Source organism: Thamnophis elegans, chromosome 2, assembly GCF_009769535.1.
Source record: "Thamnophis elegans isolate rThaEle1 chromosome 2, rThaEle1.pri, whole genome shotgun sequence".
NCBI lineage: Eukaryota > Metazoa > Chordata > Lepidosauria > Squamata > Colubridae > Thamnophis > Thamnophis elegans.
The window spans coordinates 27,131,251-27,152,042 of record NC_045542.1 but is presented as its reverse complement, the minus strand read 5'-3'; the positions used below and the strand labels follow the sequence as shown (position 1 = coordinate 27,152,042).

The 20,792-nt window shown below is 44.8% G+C and overlaps 1 protein-coding gene across 2 annotated transcripts; it reads right to left on the bottom strand.

The window, feature by feature from the left end:
• Positions 1-1,141: 1,141 nt before the first annotated feature.
• INPP1 (inositol polyphosphate-1-phosphatase) lies at positions 1,142-18,916 on the bottom strand. Of its 2 annotated transcripts, none has more exons than XM_032212145.1 (6): positions 18,509-18,916; positions 14,892-15,098; positions 8,996-9,056; positions 7,105-7,305; positions 5,704-5,878; positions 1,142-2,323 (listed from the first exon to the last, which is right to left on the bottom strand). In XM_032212145.1, the coding sequence occupies exons 2-6, from the start codon at positions 15,093-15,095 to the stop codon at positions 1,843-1,845; spliced, it is 1,122 nt and encodes a 373-aa protein (XP_032068036.1). In that variant the 5' UTR covers positions 15,096-15,098; positions 18,509-18,916; the 3' UTR covers positions 1,142-1,842. The 2 variants fall into 2 exon arrangements, with proteins under 2 accessions (XP_032068036.1, XP_032068037.1); XM_032212146.1 differs by lacking the exon at positions 18,509-18,916 and adding an exon at positions 18,159-18,500.
• Positions 18,917-20,792: the final 1,876 nt, after the last annotated feature.

Below are 20,792 nucleotides of genomic sequence, written 5' to 3'. Positions count from 1 at the left end.
AAATGTTTGGCTGAATGCTGTTCTGCCTCCTTCCCTTCCTCTCTAATCGAAGACTTAATGTTTCTTTTGTCATTTGCAGAATATATTTTTTTCTAAAGAGTGTTTGTTTAAAAATATATTTAAAAAATATGTGTAGTACAAGACCCTCAGGTAATTGCTTGGATTAATTTGAAAGAATTTTCATCACACCTGATTGCAAAAGATAGATTACAAATTCATAGTATAGAGGCCTGGGAGAAGATTTCCCAAACTGCAGTATATATACACATATATAGCAATTTTGTTTATATTCATTTGCCGTGACTTTTTCCCCAGAGCTTCCCTATTAAGAGATCCCATCCCAGGTCCCCTTCCAGAGAACTTAAAATTCTCCAGTTTCCTCTAAGGGAAAATGCCTTTAGGTTAAATAAAGTTAACTGTAGGGACTCCTCACAGTGTTAAAAGCAATCCAAAGGCTAATTAACCCTGCTTCTTAACATGAAGCCGGATCATAAGTCCCAGAGTACTTACAGCTCAAGCTATGTTTGCTTTGCTGCTTTATTTAGCGTATGGCAAATACATGGACTTATAATAGTTCAAATGTTAATGTCTAGTCCACCCAGCCATTCAAGAACAGGATGGTCTATGGTGAAAAAATCCGACATTGGGCTGGTGTGAGCTCTTGATGTGTGTGTGATGCTAGTTCGCCTTCTCGTGGTGCATCCTGGATAGCACAAAGTGCGAACCAAACGACTAGCAATAAGTGGCAACCAGACTACATTGAAGAATTGGCAGTTAAAGACAGTTGGCAGCCAGACATCTTTGTAGAACTCCTGGCTCTCTCAATGGATAAACAAAATGGGCCTTTTCAGACCCAAAGGTCAAGACAGATTGGGGACATTGTCAGAATATGCTTTGCTTCAGGGGTGGGTTGCTGCCAGTGTTACTGCCAGTTCGGTGCGCGCTTGCCCGTAAATAGGTCTGTGCATGTGCAGAACGTTAAAAAATGCCCCCCCCCCCCAATGCTACGTCAAATGGGGAACTGGTTCGGAGGTGTGGCCAGCCTGGGTCGCTGCCGGTTCTGCGATCCAGGCCAACATTCCTCTACCAGTTCGCCCGAACTGGTGCAAACCGGTAGCAACCCACCTCTGCTTTGCTGCTATTTAATAACAATAGCATTTAGGCTTACATACTGCCCCTTAGTGCTTTACAGCACTCTCTGGGTGGTTTACAATGCAGAAGCATTATTTGTATATCGACCTCAACAATCTGGATCCTCATTCTACCAACCTTGGAAGGATGGAAGGCTGAGTCAACCTTGAGCCCTGTCAGGATTGAACTCCAAGCTATTGGCAGAGTTTGCCTGCAATACTGGACTTTAACCACTGCGCCAAAAAGGCTCCTGGTCTGTGCATCAAAAGCCTTGCAAAAATTGTGCCTATCCAGAAAGCAGCAGCAAGAATTTTTGAGCTGTACCCCATGCTAAAGACAAAGGGTACCTAAACAGAGATTATTCAATGGTCCCAATGCATGTTTGCTACATATTTATGATACACGTTACCCACACAAGAAAAATGATACACCAAGAAGAACAGAAGGGGAACAATTTAAGAAATATTTCACCTACTGCATGCCCCTCATGAGAAGTGGAAATTTTTATAGATGCAGCTGGCATGGAAAAGCAGGAGGTCAAAAAGCATTACATTTGTACCATCCTTATCCTAGGCGGGCATACTGCCACCAAAAACATTTGATTGGTCCATTAAAAAAAATTAAGAATCTTATCCTTCCTCACTTAGAGACTGCCTTCTTCCCCTTGTACACAGGCAATTTGCACTCCCACAGCACTGACAGGGCTGTGTTTTAGAAAGCTAGTGTGGCCATCACAGCCTCGAGATGCTTGTGGCAGGTGTAGGCTATAAGCCCTCCTTGATTTGCCCAGCGGTCAGCACCCATAGCGCCCTCTATGGGCTTGTTATAGGTCAGTTCGGGCAAATTCTTGCGTTGCCCAGCACGCCAAAGCAGCAGGGCTGCTGAAAGATCGACAATGCCTCCCCCGAGGGCTCGTAGAATGGCATGGGGGCCACATGAATCCCACTTGAAGGTGCTGCCTTCTGAAAGCACATAAGCATCAGCAAGGCCGAGGGCGACACAGAGCATCTTGTAGCCAGCGCCTGAAGCAAAGCAGAACCTCTCACCGTAAAGAGGGGCCAGCGTTTTCTGCAACATGCCGGTCCCATTGCTACTCAGCACCACGCAGGGGGAAGACCGCTGCTGGGGTTGGCTCAGTGAGCTTAGCTTGGTGCTTCCATAGGAAATGCCCCAATGGTATTTGCTCTGCCACCTGCCAAAGAGAAAGAGTCAGGGTAGCTTTGCTAGGAAAAGCGCCCACCATTACACAACAGTGAGAAGACAGAGGTGAAATAGCACTCACTCTTTCTCAGCCCAACCTACCTCACAGGATTGCTGCTGTGGGGAAAGTAGGAGACAGAAATATTAGGTATGTTTGTCACCTTGAGAGAGGTTTGTGTATGTGCTGGATAATATAAAGAAAGTAAAGATAGGTATTAACAATAATAAGCTTTTTGGGTGCAATCCAGTGGTGGGATTCAGTCAGTTGGCAGCTATTCAGGAGAACCGTTTGTTAACTTTATAAGCAGTTCGGAGAACCAGTTGTTGGAAGAAATCTCCTTTTGTTTTTTTTTCCACTTTACAGGGCTAATCCTATAAGGAAGGCAAGGAAGGAAACATTCTGGAGTTGATTCTAGCCTAATCTTTATGGGGATGCTGCAACAGTCATGAGTGTGAAAAACAGTCATAGGCAGATGTGGGCCGCTACTGGTTCTCACTGGTTCTCCTGAACTGGATGTTACCGTATTTTTTGAAGTATAAGACACACCTTTTTACCCCCCAAAAGAGAGTAAAAATATGGGTGCGTCTTATACTCTGAATACAGCCCCGCCCACCTGGTCCGCGCGTCGGATTTTCGGCTGATTCCAGGCGGCGGGGATCCTCACTTCCACATGGAGTTTGATTCCCCAAGCAGCCCAGGGAATTGCATTGAAAGGCTTTTGAAGGCCCACTCAGGAACCGCCAAGTGCTTGCCGCCCCTCTGATACCCACTGAGCCTCCTCCCACTGCAGATGTGCCTTCTCTTTTCTCCTGGCCAGATCCACCACCTGAAACATGAGGATCGTGGAGGAAAGAGCTTTCAGGTGGCAGGGTCTTCCGCATGCACCGTTTTTGGAATCGGGGAGGGGATCCACTGCCTGAAAATGCTTTCCTTCATGATCCTCGTGGGTGTCAAGAGGGGCAGCAAGGGCTTGGCGGCTCCTGAGGGGGTTGAGCCTTCTCCACTCGCAACATCTTCACCCTGAGGGCATTGCTGGCAGTTGCTTCCTGCAGCTCAGGTGTGCACTCTCCCCGCTGCTGCTGCTCGGCCTGAAAACACTTTCCTCCACAATCCTCATGTTTCAGGCTGAGCAGCGTCAGTGGAAAGAGCACGAGAGTGGAGCTGCTCTTTTTTCCACAGGGCAGAAGGCTTGATTGTACCCCATTCCTTTAACTTCCCAATCCAGTGTCCTGAGAAAGCTTGCGTCTCTGAGGCATCTCTCATTTGCAGGAGGAGGAGGAGGGGGGCATATACAAAAGCCTCTGAGTAACTGGGAAAGAAAGTGGTGCTTTTCGGGCAGCGGTTTTTGGCAGTTTCCAAATACGGCTTTCTTTCCCAGTTACTCAGAGGCTTTTGTATATGCCCCCCCTCTTCCTGCAAATGAGAGGTGCCTCAGAGACACTAGATTTCTCTTCTCTTCCTCCACCCCCACCTCCAGTCTGCCCAGATCTGTCATGCAGCAAAGAGTTATGGTAACTGGGAGCCTGGCACCTGCTTTTGCACCGAGACTAAGGAAGCAGGGTTGCGAAGAGGGCTGTGAACAAGCCCAGTTTTTCAAGGAGGCATCCTTGCCAGGTCGTATTCTTTGGACTTCCCTTTTGGCGCTCAGGTACAATCACGAGGAACCGTTAATCCAAATGGAAGGGATCCCCACCCCCTCCTTGCCCTATGAGCCATTCCCAGTTGAGTGCAGCAGCGGCCGTTCAGCAGCCCCCACGTGTCTTTCTCTCCTCACTGAAGAGAAGAAGAGAGCCGACTGCTGCTCCTTGGGCCAAGCGGCTCTGCGTGGTTGCCAGTCAGAGGGAAAAAATAAAGCGTAGAGAGATATGTTTATTTCTGCCCTTCCGTGGGGAGGGGTAGAGAAAAGCGGATTTGAGATCGATAAAAGCCTTGCCCTTTAGGATGATCGAGCCTCCACACATCGGTTTTTGCCCTCCCCGGCCCCCAGAAGCACCTTGCAGGCCTCCCAAACTCTCTGCATGCCTCAGTTTTCAGAGGGTTTGGAAGGTCTGCAAAGTGCTCCTAGGGGCCAGGGAGGCCAAAAACTTTTTAAAAAAATTTACCTCTTCAAAATCTTTGTGCGTCTTATACTCTGGTGCGTCTTATACTCCGAAAAACACGGTAATTTTCTGAGCAGTTCAGAGAACCAGTTGTTGGAAGAAATCGTTTCCCACTTTACAGAGCTAATCCTGCAAGGTAGGCAGGAAGGAAACATTCTGGTATGTCTGTATTTCTAGCAGAATCCTTGAATGAAAAATATTGATCCATCTGATCGTTTCAAACAGGGGTTCGTTCTCTGGATGTCCGTGTTATAGCAATGGAGCTTGCGGTTATTTTCCCATTGCCCCTGTGACTGGAGGGCTTCCCTTGGCAGGCATGTGCTAGCTAGGTCAGCAGGCAATTTGAGGGCAGTACAAGTGAAAAGAAACAGCTCCAGAACAACCCTGTAACTTTGTACCAAGCCTGGGTCAGGCATATAAGGTATATCGGACTAAGAAACCAATGTCACTCTCACAGCTATAGCAAGAAAGTTTTCCCAATCTGAATGTGCTCCCCCCGCTTCTGCTTTTTATCTTTGTATAAACCAGGGGTCAGCAAACTGCAGCTCTGTATCCGCATGTGGCTCTTTCATCCCTCTGCTGTGGCTCCCTGTCGCCAGTTGGCACCACAATTTTGAGAGGAGCTTCCAGTTAGGGGGGTAGGGGAAGCAGGGAGCACCAGGGGGAGACTCTATGGCGCTGGGTGGATTTTGAGGTTAGCTCCACAATTGATAGGGCTTCAGTTAGGACAGGTAGAGGAAAAAGGACACAGTGCTAAGAGGAGAGACTATGGTGGGGAAACCAGACTTCCATTTGGCTCCAGAATTGAATGGGGCGCTTCCAGTTAGGACCTTGTGGCTCTTTGAGTGTTTAAGGTTGCTGACCCCTGGTATAAACTAAGGAGGGATATGTCTGAAGCATTTTCTCAACTTAGTTTCTCAAAATAGGCTCAAGCCACACTTGTCTGATCATTGCCTTGGTAGCAAATTCTTCATCTATCATTCAAAGCCATTCCTTAGGCCAGAGGTGGACAACTATAGCTGTTTATGAACTATGGACTTCAATTCCCAGAATTCCTGGGCTACCTCAGGAATTCTGGGTGTTGAAGTCCACAGTTCGTAAAGGGGCCATAGTTGCCAATCTATGTCCTAGGCCCTCTTCAGCTGGCTTCATCATTCATCTCCATTCATGAACCTTAAAAGGAAGGGGGAAAATCCAGGGCTAATCCCTTCATAATTGGTGGGAGAGCCAACCTGGTACATGTAGGAAAGATTGTCCCAGTGTTATTATTACCTGTGTGGTGTCAGCTTCTCCTGGAAGAAAGGCTCATTGATGATGCCAAGAACGGGCTCACCCGAATGACGGTCGTATGCTCCTATCAGCACAAGAGCTGAGTGAAGTCCAGATGGATAGATGCCATTCACAGGCATCACACTGCTACACCCACGAATGTACTGATTAGTGGAATCTGAAAAGAGGGAAGTAAGAAAGGGAGAATTCCTTCATTCTTTCAGCAAGACTCAGCATTGGAACAATAGGTGTCAGAGTGCTCTCCGCTAGAACAGACTTTAAAAATAGCATCAATTCAATTCCTGATCAATGTATACCGGCTACAGGCTAGGAAAAGACTCCTGGAAAGACAGGAGAATATCACTATTGGTAAGGAACAAGACTGGATGTGATAGTGCTCAATTCTCTTTTATATAATCCAGTCTATGCCACATATAGGTAGTCCTCAACTTACAACAGTTCATTTATAATGGCATTGAAAAATGTGACTTATGACCAGTGGTGGGCTTCAAATTTTTTAACAACCGGTTCTCTACCTTAATGACTGGCTGGGTGGGTGTGGCTTGATGGCCAACTCAATGTTGTTTATGCCTTGCAAATTGCGCGATCATCGCGCAATTTGCTCTGTTTAACAACAGAGCAAGATGCTCTGTTGTTATACCGGGAGGATCCCACCACTGAAAAAAAGTACCACAAAAAACTTGGGGGGATGGACGGACTCCAGAGAAGCTCAGTCTACAGACAGAAAGTCTGGCCATAAGGCTTACAATGTAACAAGCTCAACCCAGAGGCAGTTTCTGAAAACACTTAAAGCAGCAGGGCAATTATGATAAGTATTGGGCTAGGAATACAGGCATACCAGAATGTTCCCTTCCTGCCTCCCTTGCAGGATTACCCTGTAAAGGGGGAAAAGATTTCTTCCAACAACCAGTTCTCCGAACTGCTCAGAAAATTAACATCCGGTTTGGGAGAACCGGTGCAAACTGGTAGCAGCCCACCTCTACTTATGACTATTTTTCACACTTACGACTGTTGCAGCATCCCCATGGTCAAGTAATCAAAATTCGGATGCTTGGCAATTGACTCATATTTATGACGGTTGCAGTGTCCCAGGTTATGTGATCACCTTTTGCGACCTTCTGACCAACAAAGTTAATGGGAAAACCAGATTCACTTAATAGTGAAGCTGTGTTACTAACTTAACAAGTGCAGTAATTCAGTCAACAATTGTGGGAAAATATTCAGGGCAAAATAAAACTTAACAATTGTTTCGCTTAGCAACAGAAATGTTGGGCTCAATTGCGGTTGTAAGTAGAGGACTACCTGTAGACAAAACTCAGCACTAGAGAAAGACTGTATGAAAATGGCTTCCGATGCCCAACCTTCATCTACCATTCTATTTACCTATGGGGTCAATCCATACAGCCAAGCTCTCTGTGGAGATGGTCATATCCACATTGTCCAGTGCTGGGTCTGAAAGTACTACTTCCTGATGAACAGCAGCTGCCAACAATTCAGCTGCTGTTTGTTTCCGATCCAGGACTTTCTGCAGCAGGGCAGCTGTTTCCTGTTGGGTAGGGCAAACTTGAACCACTACAATCTCGCCTGCAAAGGCAAATAAAGTTCAGAGACTGTTCAAGAGGGGATCTTTCACATTTATTCTCAGAGTCTTATGCATTTGTCAAGCAATCACAAATATTTTAATGTCACATTTCTTAGACCATTCTGAGAGGGACTCTTAAGTTTCATTAGAAGTTTGTCAGAGGCTCCCGCAGAACGCCCATAGTGATGGAGAAGTTTCCTTGAGATATGGCTCGTCCTTTTCCACCACAGTCTGTGCTACTACAGCCCACACTGTGAGAAAGATAAAGATAGGGGTGAGATGTAGGAGATATGCTTTTAGCTAGTCAATTTCAATTGACAGATGAGTTAAACAGCAATACAGCCCAATGTAGGAGAAGGACAGCCAGAGCCTAGGGGTGGAGTTGAGAAGAATCAACCTGGGTTTGTTTGGTTTCCCCAAGCAGTCAAAGTTCAACCCCTCTTAAATTCTTATCTAGCACCAATTTAGTACTGATGGTTAGTTGACTAGATTCTTGTGTATAGGCATGAGCTTAACAGCTCAGTTAATCAGCTTAACTAGAATTTAACGTGTGGTCCTGATTCTTCGCACCGACGCCCAGGATGGTTTACATCAATAATATTTATCTTTAGTTTTTTGAGATGGGACTTAAAAAAATAAAGAGAAATGAGATAATCAGACGTAACAGCATGCAGAATTTCTGCTCTTCTGACAAACTCTTAAAAGAAGGGAGGTGCAGGAGTACTTGGTAATACAAAAAAAGACTAATCTATTGATCATTTCCTCTACTGCAGAGCAAAGTTAAAATCTACAGGATTTTTGCCCTTTTTTGCCCTTCTAAGGCAAAATCTGCAGCTTGGCACACTCTAAAAATAATACCTTACCACTAACAATTGTCCCACCCAATACAGACATTATAGCAATAGCAGTTAGACTTATATACTGCTTCATAGGGCTTTCAGCCCTCTCTAAGCGGTTTACAGAGTCAGCATATTGCCCCCAACAACAATCCGGGTCCTCATTTTACCCACCTCGGAAGGATGGAAGGCTGAGTCAACCTTGAGCCTGGTGGGATTTGAACAGTCGAACTGCAGAACTGCAGTCAGCTGAAGTAGCCTGCAGTGCTGCATTTAACCACTGCGCCACCTCGGCTCTTATATTCTCTGTGAGTGAATAATGGATGTTGTAGCAGTTTAATTCACGTGAAGGTCCTTAACATGACTGTCTTAGAAAGGAAAATAAGGAAACTACCATGAATTAGAAAGGGGGAAAATCCTGGCACCAGGCATTTGATTTTATATTTAATATGACAGCTAGCATTTTAGGGCATGATCCTCCTTCATATAAAGCTCCAACACATCTAGTCAGTGCTCTTCCTGAAATGGAAAGACTCCTAAAATATTTACCCCAAGTCTGTCTGCAATTTTTTGGAATTCTTATAAAGAGCAAACATCTTTGCAGGGACAAAGCTTGCAAGAGGCCATCAGAGTAAGCCTAGGACAGGTGATGGAAATAATTCTCTGAAGAAAATGGAACTGGAAGTGGGAGAATGACTTGATGTATCAAAAAGAGGACTAAGCATGTCAGAAGGGCAATCTGGCCCTATTTAGGTCTCAATAGAGGTAATGGGGCAATTTTGGAAGGAGTCCAGTTGGGGAAAGTTTATTTTACAGAATAAGCTGGTATTTCCTCCTCCCTGTGCTGATTACTCACCAAGGCCATTTTCGAATTTGTTGGACTCCTCGCCACAAATGTGATCTTGTAGTTCTGGAAACTGTGAACAACAATGAGAAAGAGTAAGGAAAGAAAAGTGGAACTGAAGGGAGGAAGAGGAAAGTACACTTTAACCAAGCTGACAAGCCTGATACAAGTTATGGCTATTTCTGGGTTCAACAATTCTGCCGTGTCCCATTTCAGGTTGATCCTCTGGATGAGAAGGAGACAGCTGTATGTCACATCAGTCCCAGGCAGTTTGGAGTCCTACTCCTGGCACCTCACTTCAAAGTGAGCAAGGACTGAAGAATAATAATCTTGTCTATAAACATTTTAGCTCAATCACGAATTTAATAATTCTCCTAAGCAAATCAGCATCTCTAAGCCTTTACTGCCTCCACCCTGCTGTAAGAATAATAACGCAGGCCAACTTTACATGGCTATTTGAGGAGTGAGAAGTGATGTGTGAAGCTTTTGGGATACATGAGAACAGCTATTGCACTGAACCGTAAACAACTGAATTATATTATTCAAACGGGTGATAGATCCATGTCCATTCCCAGTTCCTACCTTTTGCAAATGCTGTAGATTTAGCTATTCCTTTCTATTGCTATTTGTGTTTAGAATATAACACTTTAGAATCTAAGAGTTTAGAGTAAGTAGAAAAGCCACTTTGAATGACACTGGAGAGGAAAAGAGCTTAAATCCTCTAGGACAGTGGTCCCCAACCTTTTTATCGCCGCGGACCAGTCAGCCTTTGATAATTTTACCGTGGCCCGCTGAGCGCGCGCAGGGGTGGGGGGCGTTGTTCGCGACGACACATTGATTGTTTATATATCAGATTGTTTTGATTAAACTTCCCTGGAGCCAATATGCTATATGTTATGTTACTTAAGAATATATATACCTCAGAATCAGATACAACATCCACATCATTTCCAACTGAGTCAGTAAAATCATATGCCATGCCAAAACTATTTTAAATAAAGATATGAAATTAATCAAGTATTGCATTTATTTTTCAAAATGAATGTACAATTTTTTTATTATTTAAGTTTTGTACCCTATCTTTTCTAACTAACGTTAACTTTAAAAAGATGTTACATCAGACTACAATACAAGTAATTAAATGAAGACTAAAATAAGTGTTTTGGCATATTGAGCTTTTTATATTTCTTTCTTATATTGCTTCCTTAGTTGAGAACTTGCTCCTCAGCTTACTTATGCATTAACTGTTTGTTGCTTTTATGGTTTATTCATTCACTGCTCCATCTTCAGTTTTTTTCACAGGGGGCAGGGCTTCCTTCCTCCCTCCCTCCCTTCCTTCCTTCCTTCCCTCCCTCCATTCCTTTGGCCACCGATTTTGATCCAATTCTCTCTCTCTCTCTCTCTCTCTCACACACACACACACACACACACACACACACGTTCTTTGGGGGGGTTGAATTACTCCGCCTCACTGCGCAAAGTCGGCTCAGCATGCGTTCGGCCCCCACTTATGCCGAATCAAATCCGCGGCCGGCGGGACCAGGGGGTTGCATTTCAAAGCCGCCAGTCCTCTTGCTTCTTCTCCTTCACCGGCAAAGCTCCCGCTGGCGGCTCCGCCCATGGCAGCAGCGGTGGTGCCTCCCCCTCCGCTCGGAGCACCTCAGCTGGGCTCTGGGTTATCCCTGCCTCCACCTCCGCCGCTTTCCTACTAGCTCCCGCGGCCTCAAAAGCACGGCAGAGGAGGAAGGGGAGGGATAACGCGGGAGCCAGCTCAGGTGCTCCGCTTGGAGGGAGAGGCACTGCCACTGCCATGGGCAGGGCGCCAGCGGGAGCTTTGCCGGTGAAGGAGAAGAAGCAAGAGGACTGGCGGCTCATCAAAACAAGTCTGGGGAGGTCCTTTGCAGGCGGCCAGTTCTAGCCACCTGCAAAGGACTTCCCCACGTTTGCTTTACAGAAAACTCTGCGCGGCAGATAGAATCTGCTGCGCGGGCTTTTTTTGCGATGTGCGCGGCCGCGCAGGCGCGCACCTTAGAGGGAACAGTGATCATGGCCCCCGGTCGCTGCGCGGCCCGGTGCCAGGTACTCCACGGCCCGGCACCGGTCCGCGGACCGGGGGTTGGGGACCACTGCTCTAGATGACTATATACAGTGCATTTGACTTAGGAGCTCTCCAGCCTAGGTGTTTAACAGTGTTGCAGAAAAGGATGTATAGAATCTACTGGACATATAGTCCACCATCTTCCATTAAACTTTCAGAGCAGAGATACAGCTATATCATTATATCATATCCCCATGTGTTAGGACTAGCAATGTAAGATGAAATTGGCCATATGTTGCCTCCTGGTGGTCAACATAAATAAAAAATACACATGATATATCGTATTTTTTGGAGTATAAGCCGCACCAGAGAGTATAAGATGCACCGGAGGGAGAGAGTAGGTAGGTAGGTAGGTAGAAAGAGGGAGAGAGAGGGAGAGAAAAATACAGTAGGTAGGTAGTATATAGGTAGGTAGATGTTTCCAGGTGTATTTACCCATGTGCTGGGGTAGGAGATCGCTGACAATCTGCAGCACCTAAGACTTTGTTCCTGCTGACACAGCACTTGATCAATGTAATTCTCATCAATCAGTTAAAGAGCTTTCCAAAAGGAAAAAGAAGTTTTTGCACTCTGCAAACCTCCCAAAAATGGCCCGTTTTTTTTTAAAGGCATGAATAGCCTTGATGGGGCTTGCAGATGGGGGTGGGGGCCAAAAATGAGCAAAACACGGCCCGCTTTTCACAAAAATGGGCCCATTTTGTAAAACAAAATGCAAGCATAGCCTTAAGGAGGTTTATAGAGTGCTCCTGGGAGCTGAGGGGGAAAAATTGAGCAAACAATGGCCCTTTTTTGCTCATTTCTGCCCTCCCCAGCCCCCAGGAGTTCTCTGAAAGCCTCCATAAGGCTATGCATGGCCATTTTGGTGAAAGGGGCGGAGGCAAAAAATGCTGTATTCAGTGTATAAGACGCACCCAGATTTTCAGCCTCTTTTTTGAGGAAAAAAGGTGTGTCTTATACTCTGAAAAATACGGTATATACAATGTAAAGATAGAGAAGTTGCTCCCACTCATACTCGAGGGAGCAGGGAGGGGAGCATGTAAAACCTTCTATATGGAGAGATGACATAATGTAATATCTGCATCTCTTTCCTCTAGAATTAAGAGAAGATAGACAGTATACACTATTCCAAGACATTTACTCTAGGTAAATATTATACTACGTTGTTTTCAAGAAGCTCACAATTTATGGTCTGCTACAGATTCTTTCCAAATATTGATGTCAGATGAACAGACTGTAGTTTCTTTAAGCTTTACTCTTTTTTGAAGAAAAGGTCAATATTTGCTCTTCTTCAGTTATCTAGCACATACTCACTCCTGTAAATACATATTCATTGACCATGTTTCGATGTATTTCAGTGATGTTGAACTATTTGGGCTCACCAGGTCAAAAATAACTTGACTTTGCTGGTGTACCACCACTGCTGCCCTCCCGAACAAAAGAGGAACAATTATTTACATGTTCATTTATTATTTTACAAAATACAGTCCAATAATGTGTGATGCTATGCATTATATAAAGGAACATCAAATCATTTCAAACATGAAACATGGATAAAACTTGTTTCCGGAGAGTCCAGAGGTCATGCAAAAGCATATCCCATTATTGCGCAGACTCCAAAAATGATGCAAAAACAGGGTGTGCTTCAGAGATGGGTTGCTAATTTTTTTGCTACCAGTTTGGGCGTGCTCCCATGCTCACTCCTGCATGTGCATGATGCTTCTGCGCAGAAGCATCCAGGCAGGTGTGCAGAGCCTCCTGCCGCCACTACTACCAGCTTGGCCTATCCAGGCCGAACCAGCAGCAACCCACCTCTGGTGTGCTTTTAAGAACAGCTATCATCAGGTGTCACACCAAATATTGTGGCATGTCATCTTTGGCACACGTCATAGGTTCGCCATCATGAATCTATTTCAAGATTTCACAAATGAAGGCGAATATACATGTTGTCATAGTTCCGAGTAATGCTCCCAACCAATTAAAGACTCTGAGGCCTTGGCTTCCTGAAAAATCCTGTTTATTTGGTGCATCATATCGGCACGGTCAGTTGTAAAACCAACACTGAGGATTCCCACGTTCTTGGTATAATTAAAAGAATAGATATTGTTCACCCCCTTTGTGTCACAGGTCATGATAACCAACCAAGCAGGTGATGAACTTCTCAGCATTCCCTCCTGCTGTTGCTAGGTCACATTGATCTGGCCTTGGTTCTCAGGAACCTTATCATTGTTATGTCTGGCACATTGGAGGAAAACATTCTGCATTCCGTAAGTCCCCCTCCCCCTGTCCCCATAAGGATGGCAACTAAGAAACAAAGGCTTTAGCTAGAGTCATTTAGAGCAGTGGTCCCCAACCTTTTTATCGCCGCGGACCAGTCAGCCTTTGATAATTTTACCGTGGCCCGCTGAGCGCGCGCAGGGGTGGGGGGCGTTGTTCGCGACGACACATTGATTGTTTATATATCAGATTGTTTTGATTAAACTTCCCTGGAGCCAATATGCTATATGTTATGTTACTTAAGAATATATATACCTCAGAATCAGATACAACATCCACATCATTTCCAACTGAGTCAGTAAAATCATATGCCATGCCAAAACTATTTTAAATAAAGATATGAAATTAATCAAGTATTGCATTTATTTTTCAAAATGAATGTACAATTTTTTTATTATTTAAGTTTTGTACCCTATCTTTTCTAACTAACGTTAACTTTAAAAAGATGTTACATCAGACTACAATACAAGTAATTAAATGAAGACTAAAATAAGTGTTTTGGCATATTGAGCTTTTTATATTTCTTTCTTATATTGCTTCCTTAGTTGAGAACTTGCTCCTCAGCTTACTTATGCATTAACTGTTTGTTGCTTTTATGGTTTATTCATTCACTGCTCCATCTTCAGTTTTTTTCACAGGGGGCAGGGCTTCCTTCCTCCCTCCCTCCCTTCCTTCCTTCCTTCCCTCCCTCCATTCCTTTGGCCACCGATTTTGATCCAATTCTCTCTCTCTCTCTCTCTCTCACACACACACACACACACACACACACACACGTTCTTTGGGGGGGTTGAATTACTCCGCCTCACTGCGCAAAGTCGGCTCAGCATGCGTTCGGCCCCCACTTATGCCGAATCAAATCCGCGGCCGGCGGGACCAGGGGGTTGCATTTCAAAGCCGCCAGTCCTCTTGCTTCTTCTCCTTCACCGGCAAAGCTCCCGCTGGCGGCTCCGCCCATGGCAGCAGCGGTGGTGCCTCCCCCTCCGCTCGGAGCACCTCAGCTGGGCTCTGGGTTATCCCTGCCTCCACCTCCGCCGCTTTCCTACTAGCTCCCGCGGCCTCAAAAGCACGGCAGAGGAGGAAGGGGGAGGGATAACGCGGGAGCCAGCTCAGGTGCTCCGCTTGGAGGGAGAGGCACTGCCACTGCCATGGGCAGGGCGCCAGCGGGAGCTTTGCCGGTGAAGGAGAAGAAGCAAGAGGACTGGCGGCTCATCAAAACAAGTCTGGGGAGGTCCTTTGCAGGCGGCCAGTTCTAGCCACCTGCAAAGGACTTCCCCACGTTTGCTTTACAGAAAACTCTGCGCGGCAGATAGAATCTGCTGCGCGGGCTTTTTTTGCGATGTGCGCGGCCGCGCAGGCGCGCACCTTAGAGGGAACAGTGATCATGGCCCCCGGTCGCTGCGCGGCCCGGTGCCAGGTACTCCACGGCCCGGCACCGGTCCGCGGACCGGGGGTTGGGGACCACTGCTCTAGGATACGGCCCAATCTTCACCTTATTATGTCTCTCCCTAAACAGAGAACTCTTCTCCAAGCAGCTACCTCTTTTCCCACATCATGTTTGATGACTTCTTGGATTAGCACGTCTGCCAATGTCTTGAAGTCCTGCAAGAACTTTTTATTCTTGTCTGCGCCTCTCTTCTCCTCGATGAGCAGGCTGAAGAGGGCCTCCTCTTGGCGACATAGCTGGGCAATGCAGGCAGCTTTCTCTGAGGCTGCCAGCAGGCTCCTCAGAAGAGCTGTCATGCTCTAGACAGAGAAAAGAGAAAGGGAAAAGGTTAGGTGGGAAAATGCGCAAAAAATGTTCACAGATGAAACCCTACATTAGCTGAGGAACACTATGGAGGAGGGGGGGGGAGGGCAATGATTCCAAGAGTGTGTATGCTGCAATGCTGGGATTACAACAGGAAATTGCATGCAAATCAGAGATGGGTTGCTACCAGTTCACACCAGTTCAGGTGAACCAGTAGTGGAAATTGCGACTGGTTTGCTGAACCGGTAGGGACGGCAGGCTGGCCACGCCCCCGAACCAGTTGCCCGGTTGCCCATGCCGTTGCCGGCATGTTTTTTCGTCCTTTTTTAATGTTCCGTGCATGCGCAGAACAATTTATAGGCAACTGCACAAAGCGTGTGCACATCGACCTGGCAGTAACACCAGCAGCAACCTACCCCTGATGTGAACTATCAGACGTTTCTTGTCACTATTTTAAAATTAATAAAAGAACAAATTATGACTGTTAAGGTGCCCAGAGTTACCTGAGGTAAGATGGGTGGCCAATACATTTTACAAACAAACAAAATATTTTAACTAGAAAGATGAGATCTAACAGGTGGCAGCATACAGGCCTTTCTGGTTGATCTTTTCCTCTGACCCCTAAAATCTGAGCAGGATCAAACGTGATTAGACCTTGGATCGAAAATTACCAGGATATTTTGGGAAACTGGACAAGCATCCTGGGGAAAAAAGGTACTGATAGATCAATTTTGTACTGCTTCCAAGAACATAAATGTCATCACCATCACCATCAGAGTGTGGGAGTTTTTATTAATCAAACAGAAAAGTCTTCTTTGAAAGTGAAATGTGGACAATTTGGTTTGTTGTTGGGAATAGATGAGGCAGTACATTTATTATTGATTTTGTCTTTATTAATTGAATGCAAAATAAGAAAAAAATACAAAATAGTTTAAGGAAAAAAGTTCCAAATGAAAATAAAGGAACAATAATAGATTCATATATTGAAGAGCTCAGCTTCCCAATTTGATGCAGAAGGAAGTAGGATTTACTGAGTAAAGTAATTTACTTTTCGGTTACTGTATTTTTTCCCCTAGGTTTGTAAATATATAATAGCAAAAATAATCTACCTATTACAAAGAGGGGGACAGAAAAAATCTATTGTTAATCTCTGGATTATTTGCCCTCAGCTAATAAGATTTTCGAAGCTCTGTTTAATAATTGCAGTTATATTCTCCTGTTTTCATTTTACAACATTCAGCTGAAATGAAGAAAGATTAGAATAGCTGCAAACTGATTTTTGCTGAGAATTCAATTTTTTTCTGTTACTCAGAACTAACTCTTGGGTTCAAAATTCCTTAGTTCAAAACTCATGGCTTTTCTACCTGGCTCGATTGATGGATTTCAAAAACCTAAATCTCAAATAAAAAGAAAGGAAGGACGAGAGAAAGAAATGTCCTACCAAACTGCTTTCCCTGGCTATTGTATCCTAGATGATTCACTTCAGATTGCACAGACTTTTGTAGCTGCTAGTGTACTCAAGATAGCTCTATAGCCCATAGTCCTGCTGGCTAGAGATTATAGGCCTTGAAGCTCAACATGTCTGCGTGCCCCCAAATTTGGGTAGGGTGGTATTATGGCTTAACTCTGTGTTCTCATTTTTGATATTTATATTTATCTACCCCGTCCTTTTCTCTTTAAGCAGCCCAAGGCTGCCATTGCTCCGGTAACCATGTAAAGAAAGAAAGGCCAGTGCACATTAACTAGCTGAAGGCCACCCACTTACTGTAGCTTCTTGCTTGGGAATGAAGATCTGAATAGTCTCTCTATTTCTATCTCGGTCTCTAGCCAGTGCACAACAACCACAAATTCTTGTAGGTCTATTTCTAAAAACCGCGTGTGGACAAACTACATATTCAGTAACCCTGTGTTGGAAGAAAAATCCAGTTCCAGTTCCAAGCTGGGAATAAAATGGAGGCTAATTGGAAAAAAAAAGATTCTGTTTATTGGTGAACAGAACTAACACACATACAGCGGGCAGTTTTGCAACAGCTGATAAATGGAGGGTTTTTATACCTTCTTTGGGCTTTGTATTTGAGATTCCTGTCCCTGTGCAAGGACACGTCCTTTAATATTCTGTTGCCTGTTGTCAGATTTCTATGGAGTCATGGCTGGCTCTATAGGCCAGTGTTTCTCAACCTTGGCGAGCTTAAGTCCTGTGTGCTGGCTGGGGGATTCTGGGAGTTGAAGTCCACAGGACTTAAGCTCGCCAAGGTTGAGAAACACTGTTATAGGCAAAAGGGGCAATCCATATCCTAGGTCAGGGGGTCACCAACTTTTCAGACCTCTCAGGGACCACTAAATTCATAATTTAAAATCCCACGGACCACTAATACGATTTTTTTTTAAAAAAACAGATAATTAGTATTTAGTGCAATATAAAAAATGCAAATAATTTTTCTGCGGGCCATCAAAATGTTCTCGCGGACCCCCAGTGGTCCACAGACCCCCAGTTGGTGACTGCTGTCCTAGGTGTTTGTTTGCTAATCTTGTCACCCTAATCACTTACCTGGAGTTTCTGTCTTCCCAGTCTTTCTGAATGAATTACCAAATCTTCATTTCTAAAAACTCCTCAGTTTCTACTTGGGGGCAGAGAGGCTGGTGCTTTTTTTAAAAAAATTTCTCCTTCAGGGGAAATATTCAATCCTGACTTTTTAATATCCCCCAAAATATTTCATTCTCTAGGGGGGGTGGGGGGGTGCTGACTTTCTACATACACCTCACTTCCAACTAAGACTACAACCTTAGGTGAGGCTACAATATTTTGACACCAGAGGAAAGGACTGGCAAAACATTCCCCTCCCCTTGCTTGGGCCAAAGCTGGCAGAGATCTGCGTTGTGGCTAGGTGAAAGCAAAAGGCCCACCCAGTAACGATGCTCCACCGCAGGAGACAAATAAGCAGAAGGGGGAAAGCTTAGCGTCTGAAGGGCCACACGGCCTCCTAAAGCATCTTTGAGCAATCCTGCCTGGCCTTTTCGCGTGGATTTATTTAGGCGAGCCAGCAGCAGGAAACTACCTGAGAAGCCGGGGTGTCAGAAAGGCACGGAAGAGGCTCCTTTTTCACGTGTCACCTTTCCTTGCCTGAATGCTCCCGTCTCCAAGGCAGCACCCCACCATCACTGCGTCTGGAGTAGAGAACACGCGCAACCCAGCAGACTTTTTTTTTGGGGGGGGGACTAGGAGCGCCTTCCCTCCCCGGTACCAAAGGCAGTGAATCAATCAGCCCACGGACCAGGCCACAATAATGCCATCTCTGCCGGCGTAGGAATTTAAGAGCGCGTTGTTTTTGCCCAGCCTGGCCGTCTCCGAGCCGGGCGTTGAAACGATCTGCCACCCAACGGGCGCCGAGCCCACTCCTTGACTCACGCGTCCGCTATGAAGCTCCGATCAGCCGGAGGGTCAATCCGAGGGTTGGGGCGACCAAGCCACACGCCTTTTTCCTTGCTTCCTCGCCGGATCGTCTTCTGGCTGGGCTAGAGATGGACGTAGTGGTTTTTTTTTTTTTTTTTAGCCACGTCCGTTCCGGAATAAAAGAGACTTTGGATGGTACAGCAAACTCATTGATTGTGCCCAAGCGTTGGGTCTAAGCAAGGAGGCGGATCCTCCAATTTGTCTGATTTGATGTCATTCTTTGTTGTGCTCGTGGGCGTGGAAACTGGCGGCGATGCCACGCTCAGATTCACTCCTTCCTTGTTTGTATTTGTATTTCCTTATTCAGTTCTATTTGCAACTCAAATCTTCACCGAAATACCTCCCAGGCGGAACCATCCCACCCTCCGCCGAAATGAAAGAGGCATTCAGTACGCCGATCTGTTGCAATAGTGGATCAATCCACTACTGTTATCCTCTGACACAGCAGCCGCTGTCTCCTCTCACCCAAACGTAACTAGGCTAAACATAGGCTTTCGTGAACTGCAGCTCATTTCATCAGACCCTACTGTGAGCTGCATCCATAGATCAATTTTTCTTTTTCTTTTATTTACTTAGTTTGTCACTCATCTACGAGATAACAGGAATAAGAATACACATGAATAAGAACACAGGAAATGGGTACAAATAAATAGGGATGGTAGGGCAGGGATGGCATGCTGGTGCACTTATGCACGCCCCTCCTAACCTCTTAGGAATGGGGTTTGGTCAACAGTAGACAGTTTAAGGTTGACGCTGTGGGGGTTAGAGGATGTAACAACAGTGTCAGGTAGTGCATTCCAAGCATTGACCACTCCTGCTGAAGTCATATTTTCTGTAATCGAGTTTGGTGCGGTTTACTATTGTATCTATTGTGTGCTCCTGTATTATTGAGGTTGAAGCTGAAGTAGTTGTTGATGGGTAGGATGTTGTAGCAGATAATTTTGTATACTACACTTAGGTCAGACCGTAGGCGGTGTAATTCTAGCTTGTCCATGCCCAAAATTTTGAGCCTGGTGGCGTAAGGTATTATGTTGTGAGTGGAGGAGCAGGGTACTCTTCTCATGAAATACCCCTGGACTCGCTCAATCGTGTTAATGTCCAGTATACAACGCACAATCTGTATGCCCTAGTTTGCAGCACAATATTACCGGAGAAGCTTTGCAAGATTAGGTTAACAACAATGCCTTTTTGGCAATGCCAAAAACATCTGATAAATTTAGGTGCAGATCTGAAGAAAAAAGTAATGTAATCCAATTAGTGTGCTATTAGTCTGTTTCTGATGTTTGGCTACCATATACTATTACAAGGCTCACTATCTAGGCTGACAAGTAAGAAATTATCTAAAACGCAACCAGAGCCAGACCTTCTTTGGGCCAAAGACTCTAAAGTTAATTCGTATATTAAAGAATATTTCTCTGTCACAATATGGTGCAAAGTCAAGTAATGTGCAGGTTTATTTGGGAGAATGCTGTTCTACCGTATTTGTATGATCATAAATTGTCCCATTGGCTGTGAGGTCACTGTATTCCAGCCTTCCCCACTTTTTGAATTGTGGGGTTATATTAGAACACATGAGAGCTCAACAGAGATCATCCTCGGGCTTATAAACAAACAGCTTCAGTCTATATTTTCTTGGCAATTTAATGGGATAATCAGTGAGAATGGAGGTGTCAGCAAAGATAGTGAGTGTCAATCTAAATTTTTGTGCAAATAGAAAAATAAAAAAAAGCAAAACATTGCTGGCACCTATTTTTGGATGACAGCTACTGTATTATCTGATCTTGATGATGGCTAGAGCTAAACATGCAGGGTGCCAATCAATCTGCCCATCATTTTACTACATTGAGAATTATAAAAAGCTCCTTACTATACTGAGAGTTATAAATAGTTCTGAAGATGGAAACTTTCCAGATAGCTTTTGGCACCCATTGAATAAAACCTAAAAGCATCATAGCATTTTAAGAAATGAAATGTGAAGCACTCATAGAAGCCAAGGCTGCACTCCTGTGCTTGTTAGGACCCTTCTTAGTTAGTGAATCTTTTTAATAGGACAGCTCTAAAAGGCAGCTATATATGTGCCTTTTCAATAACAATCTCGAATTAAAAAAAACAAACAAAACCAAGTATGCAAACTGCTCTTTAAAATAATTCATTGTTCCCTATAGTTACAGTAGTACTGAAATAAAAATGTTGATGACCAAATTTTCTTGTGTGTGCATAGTTGGTAAGCTGTATTAAA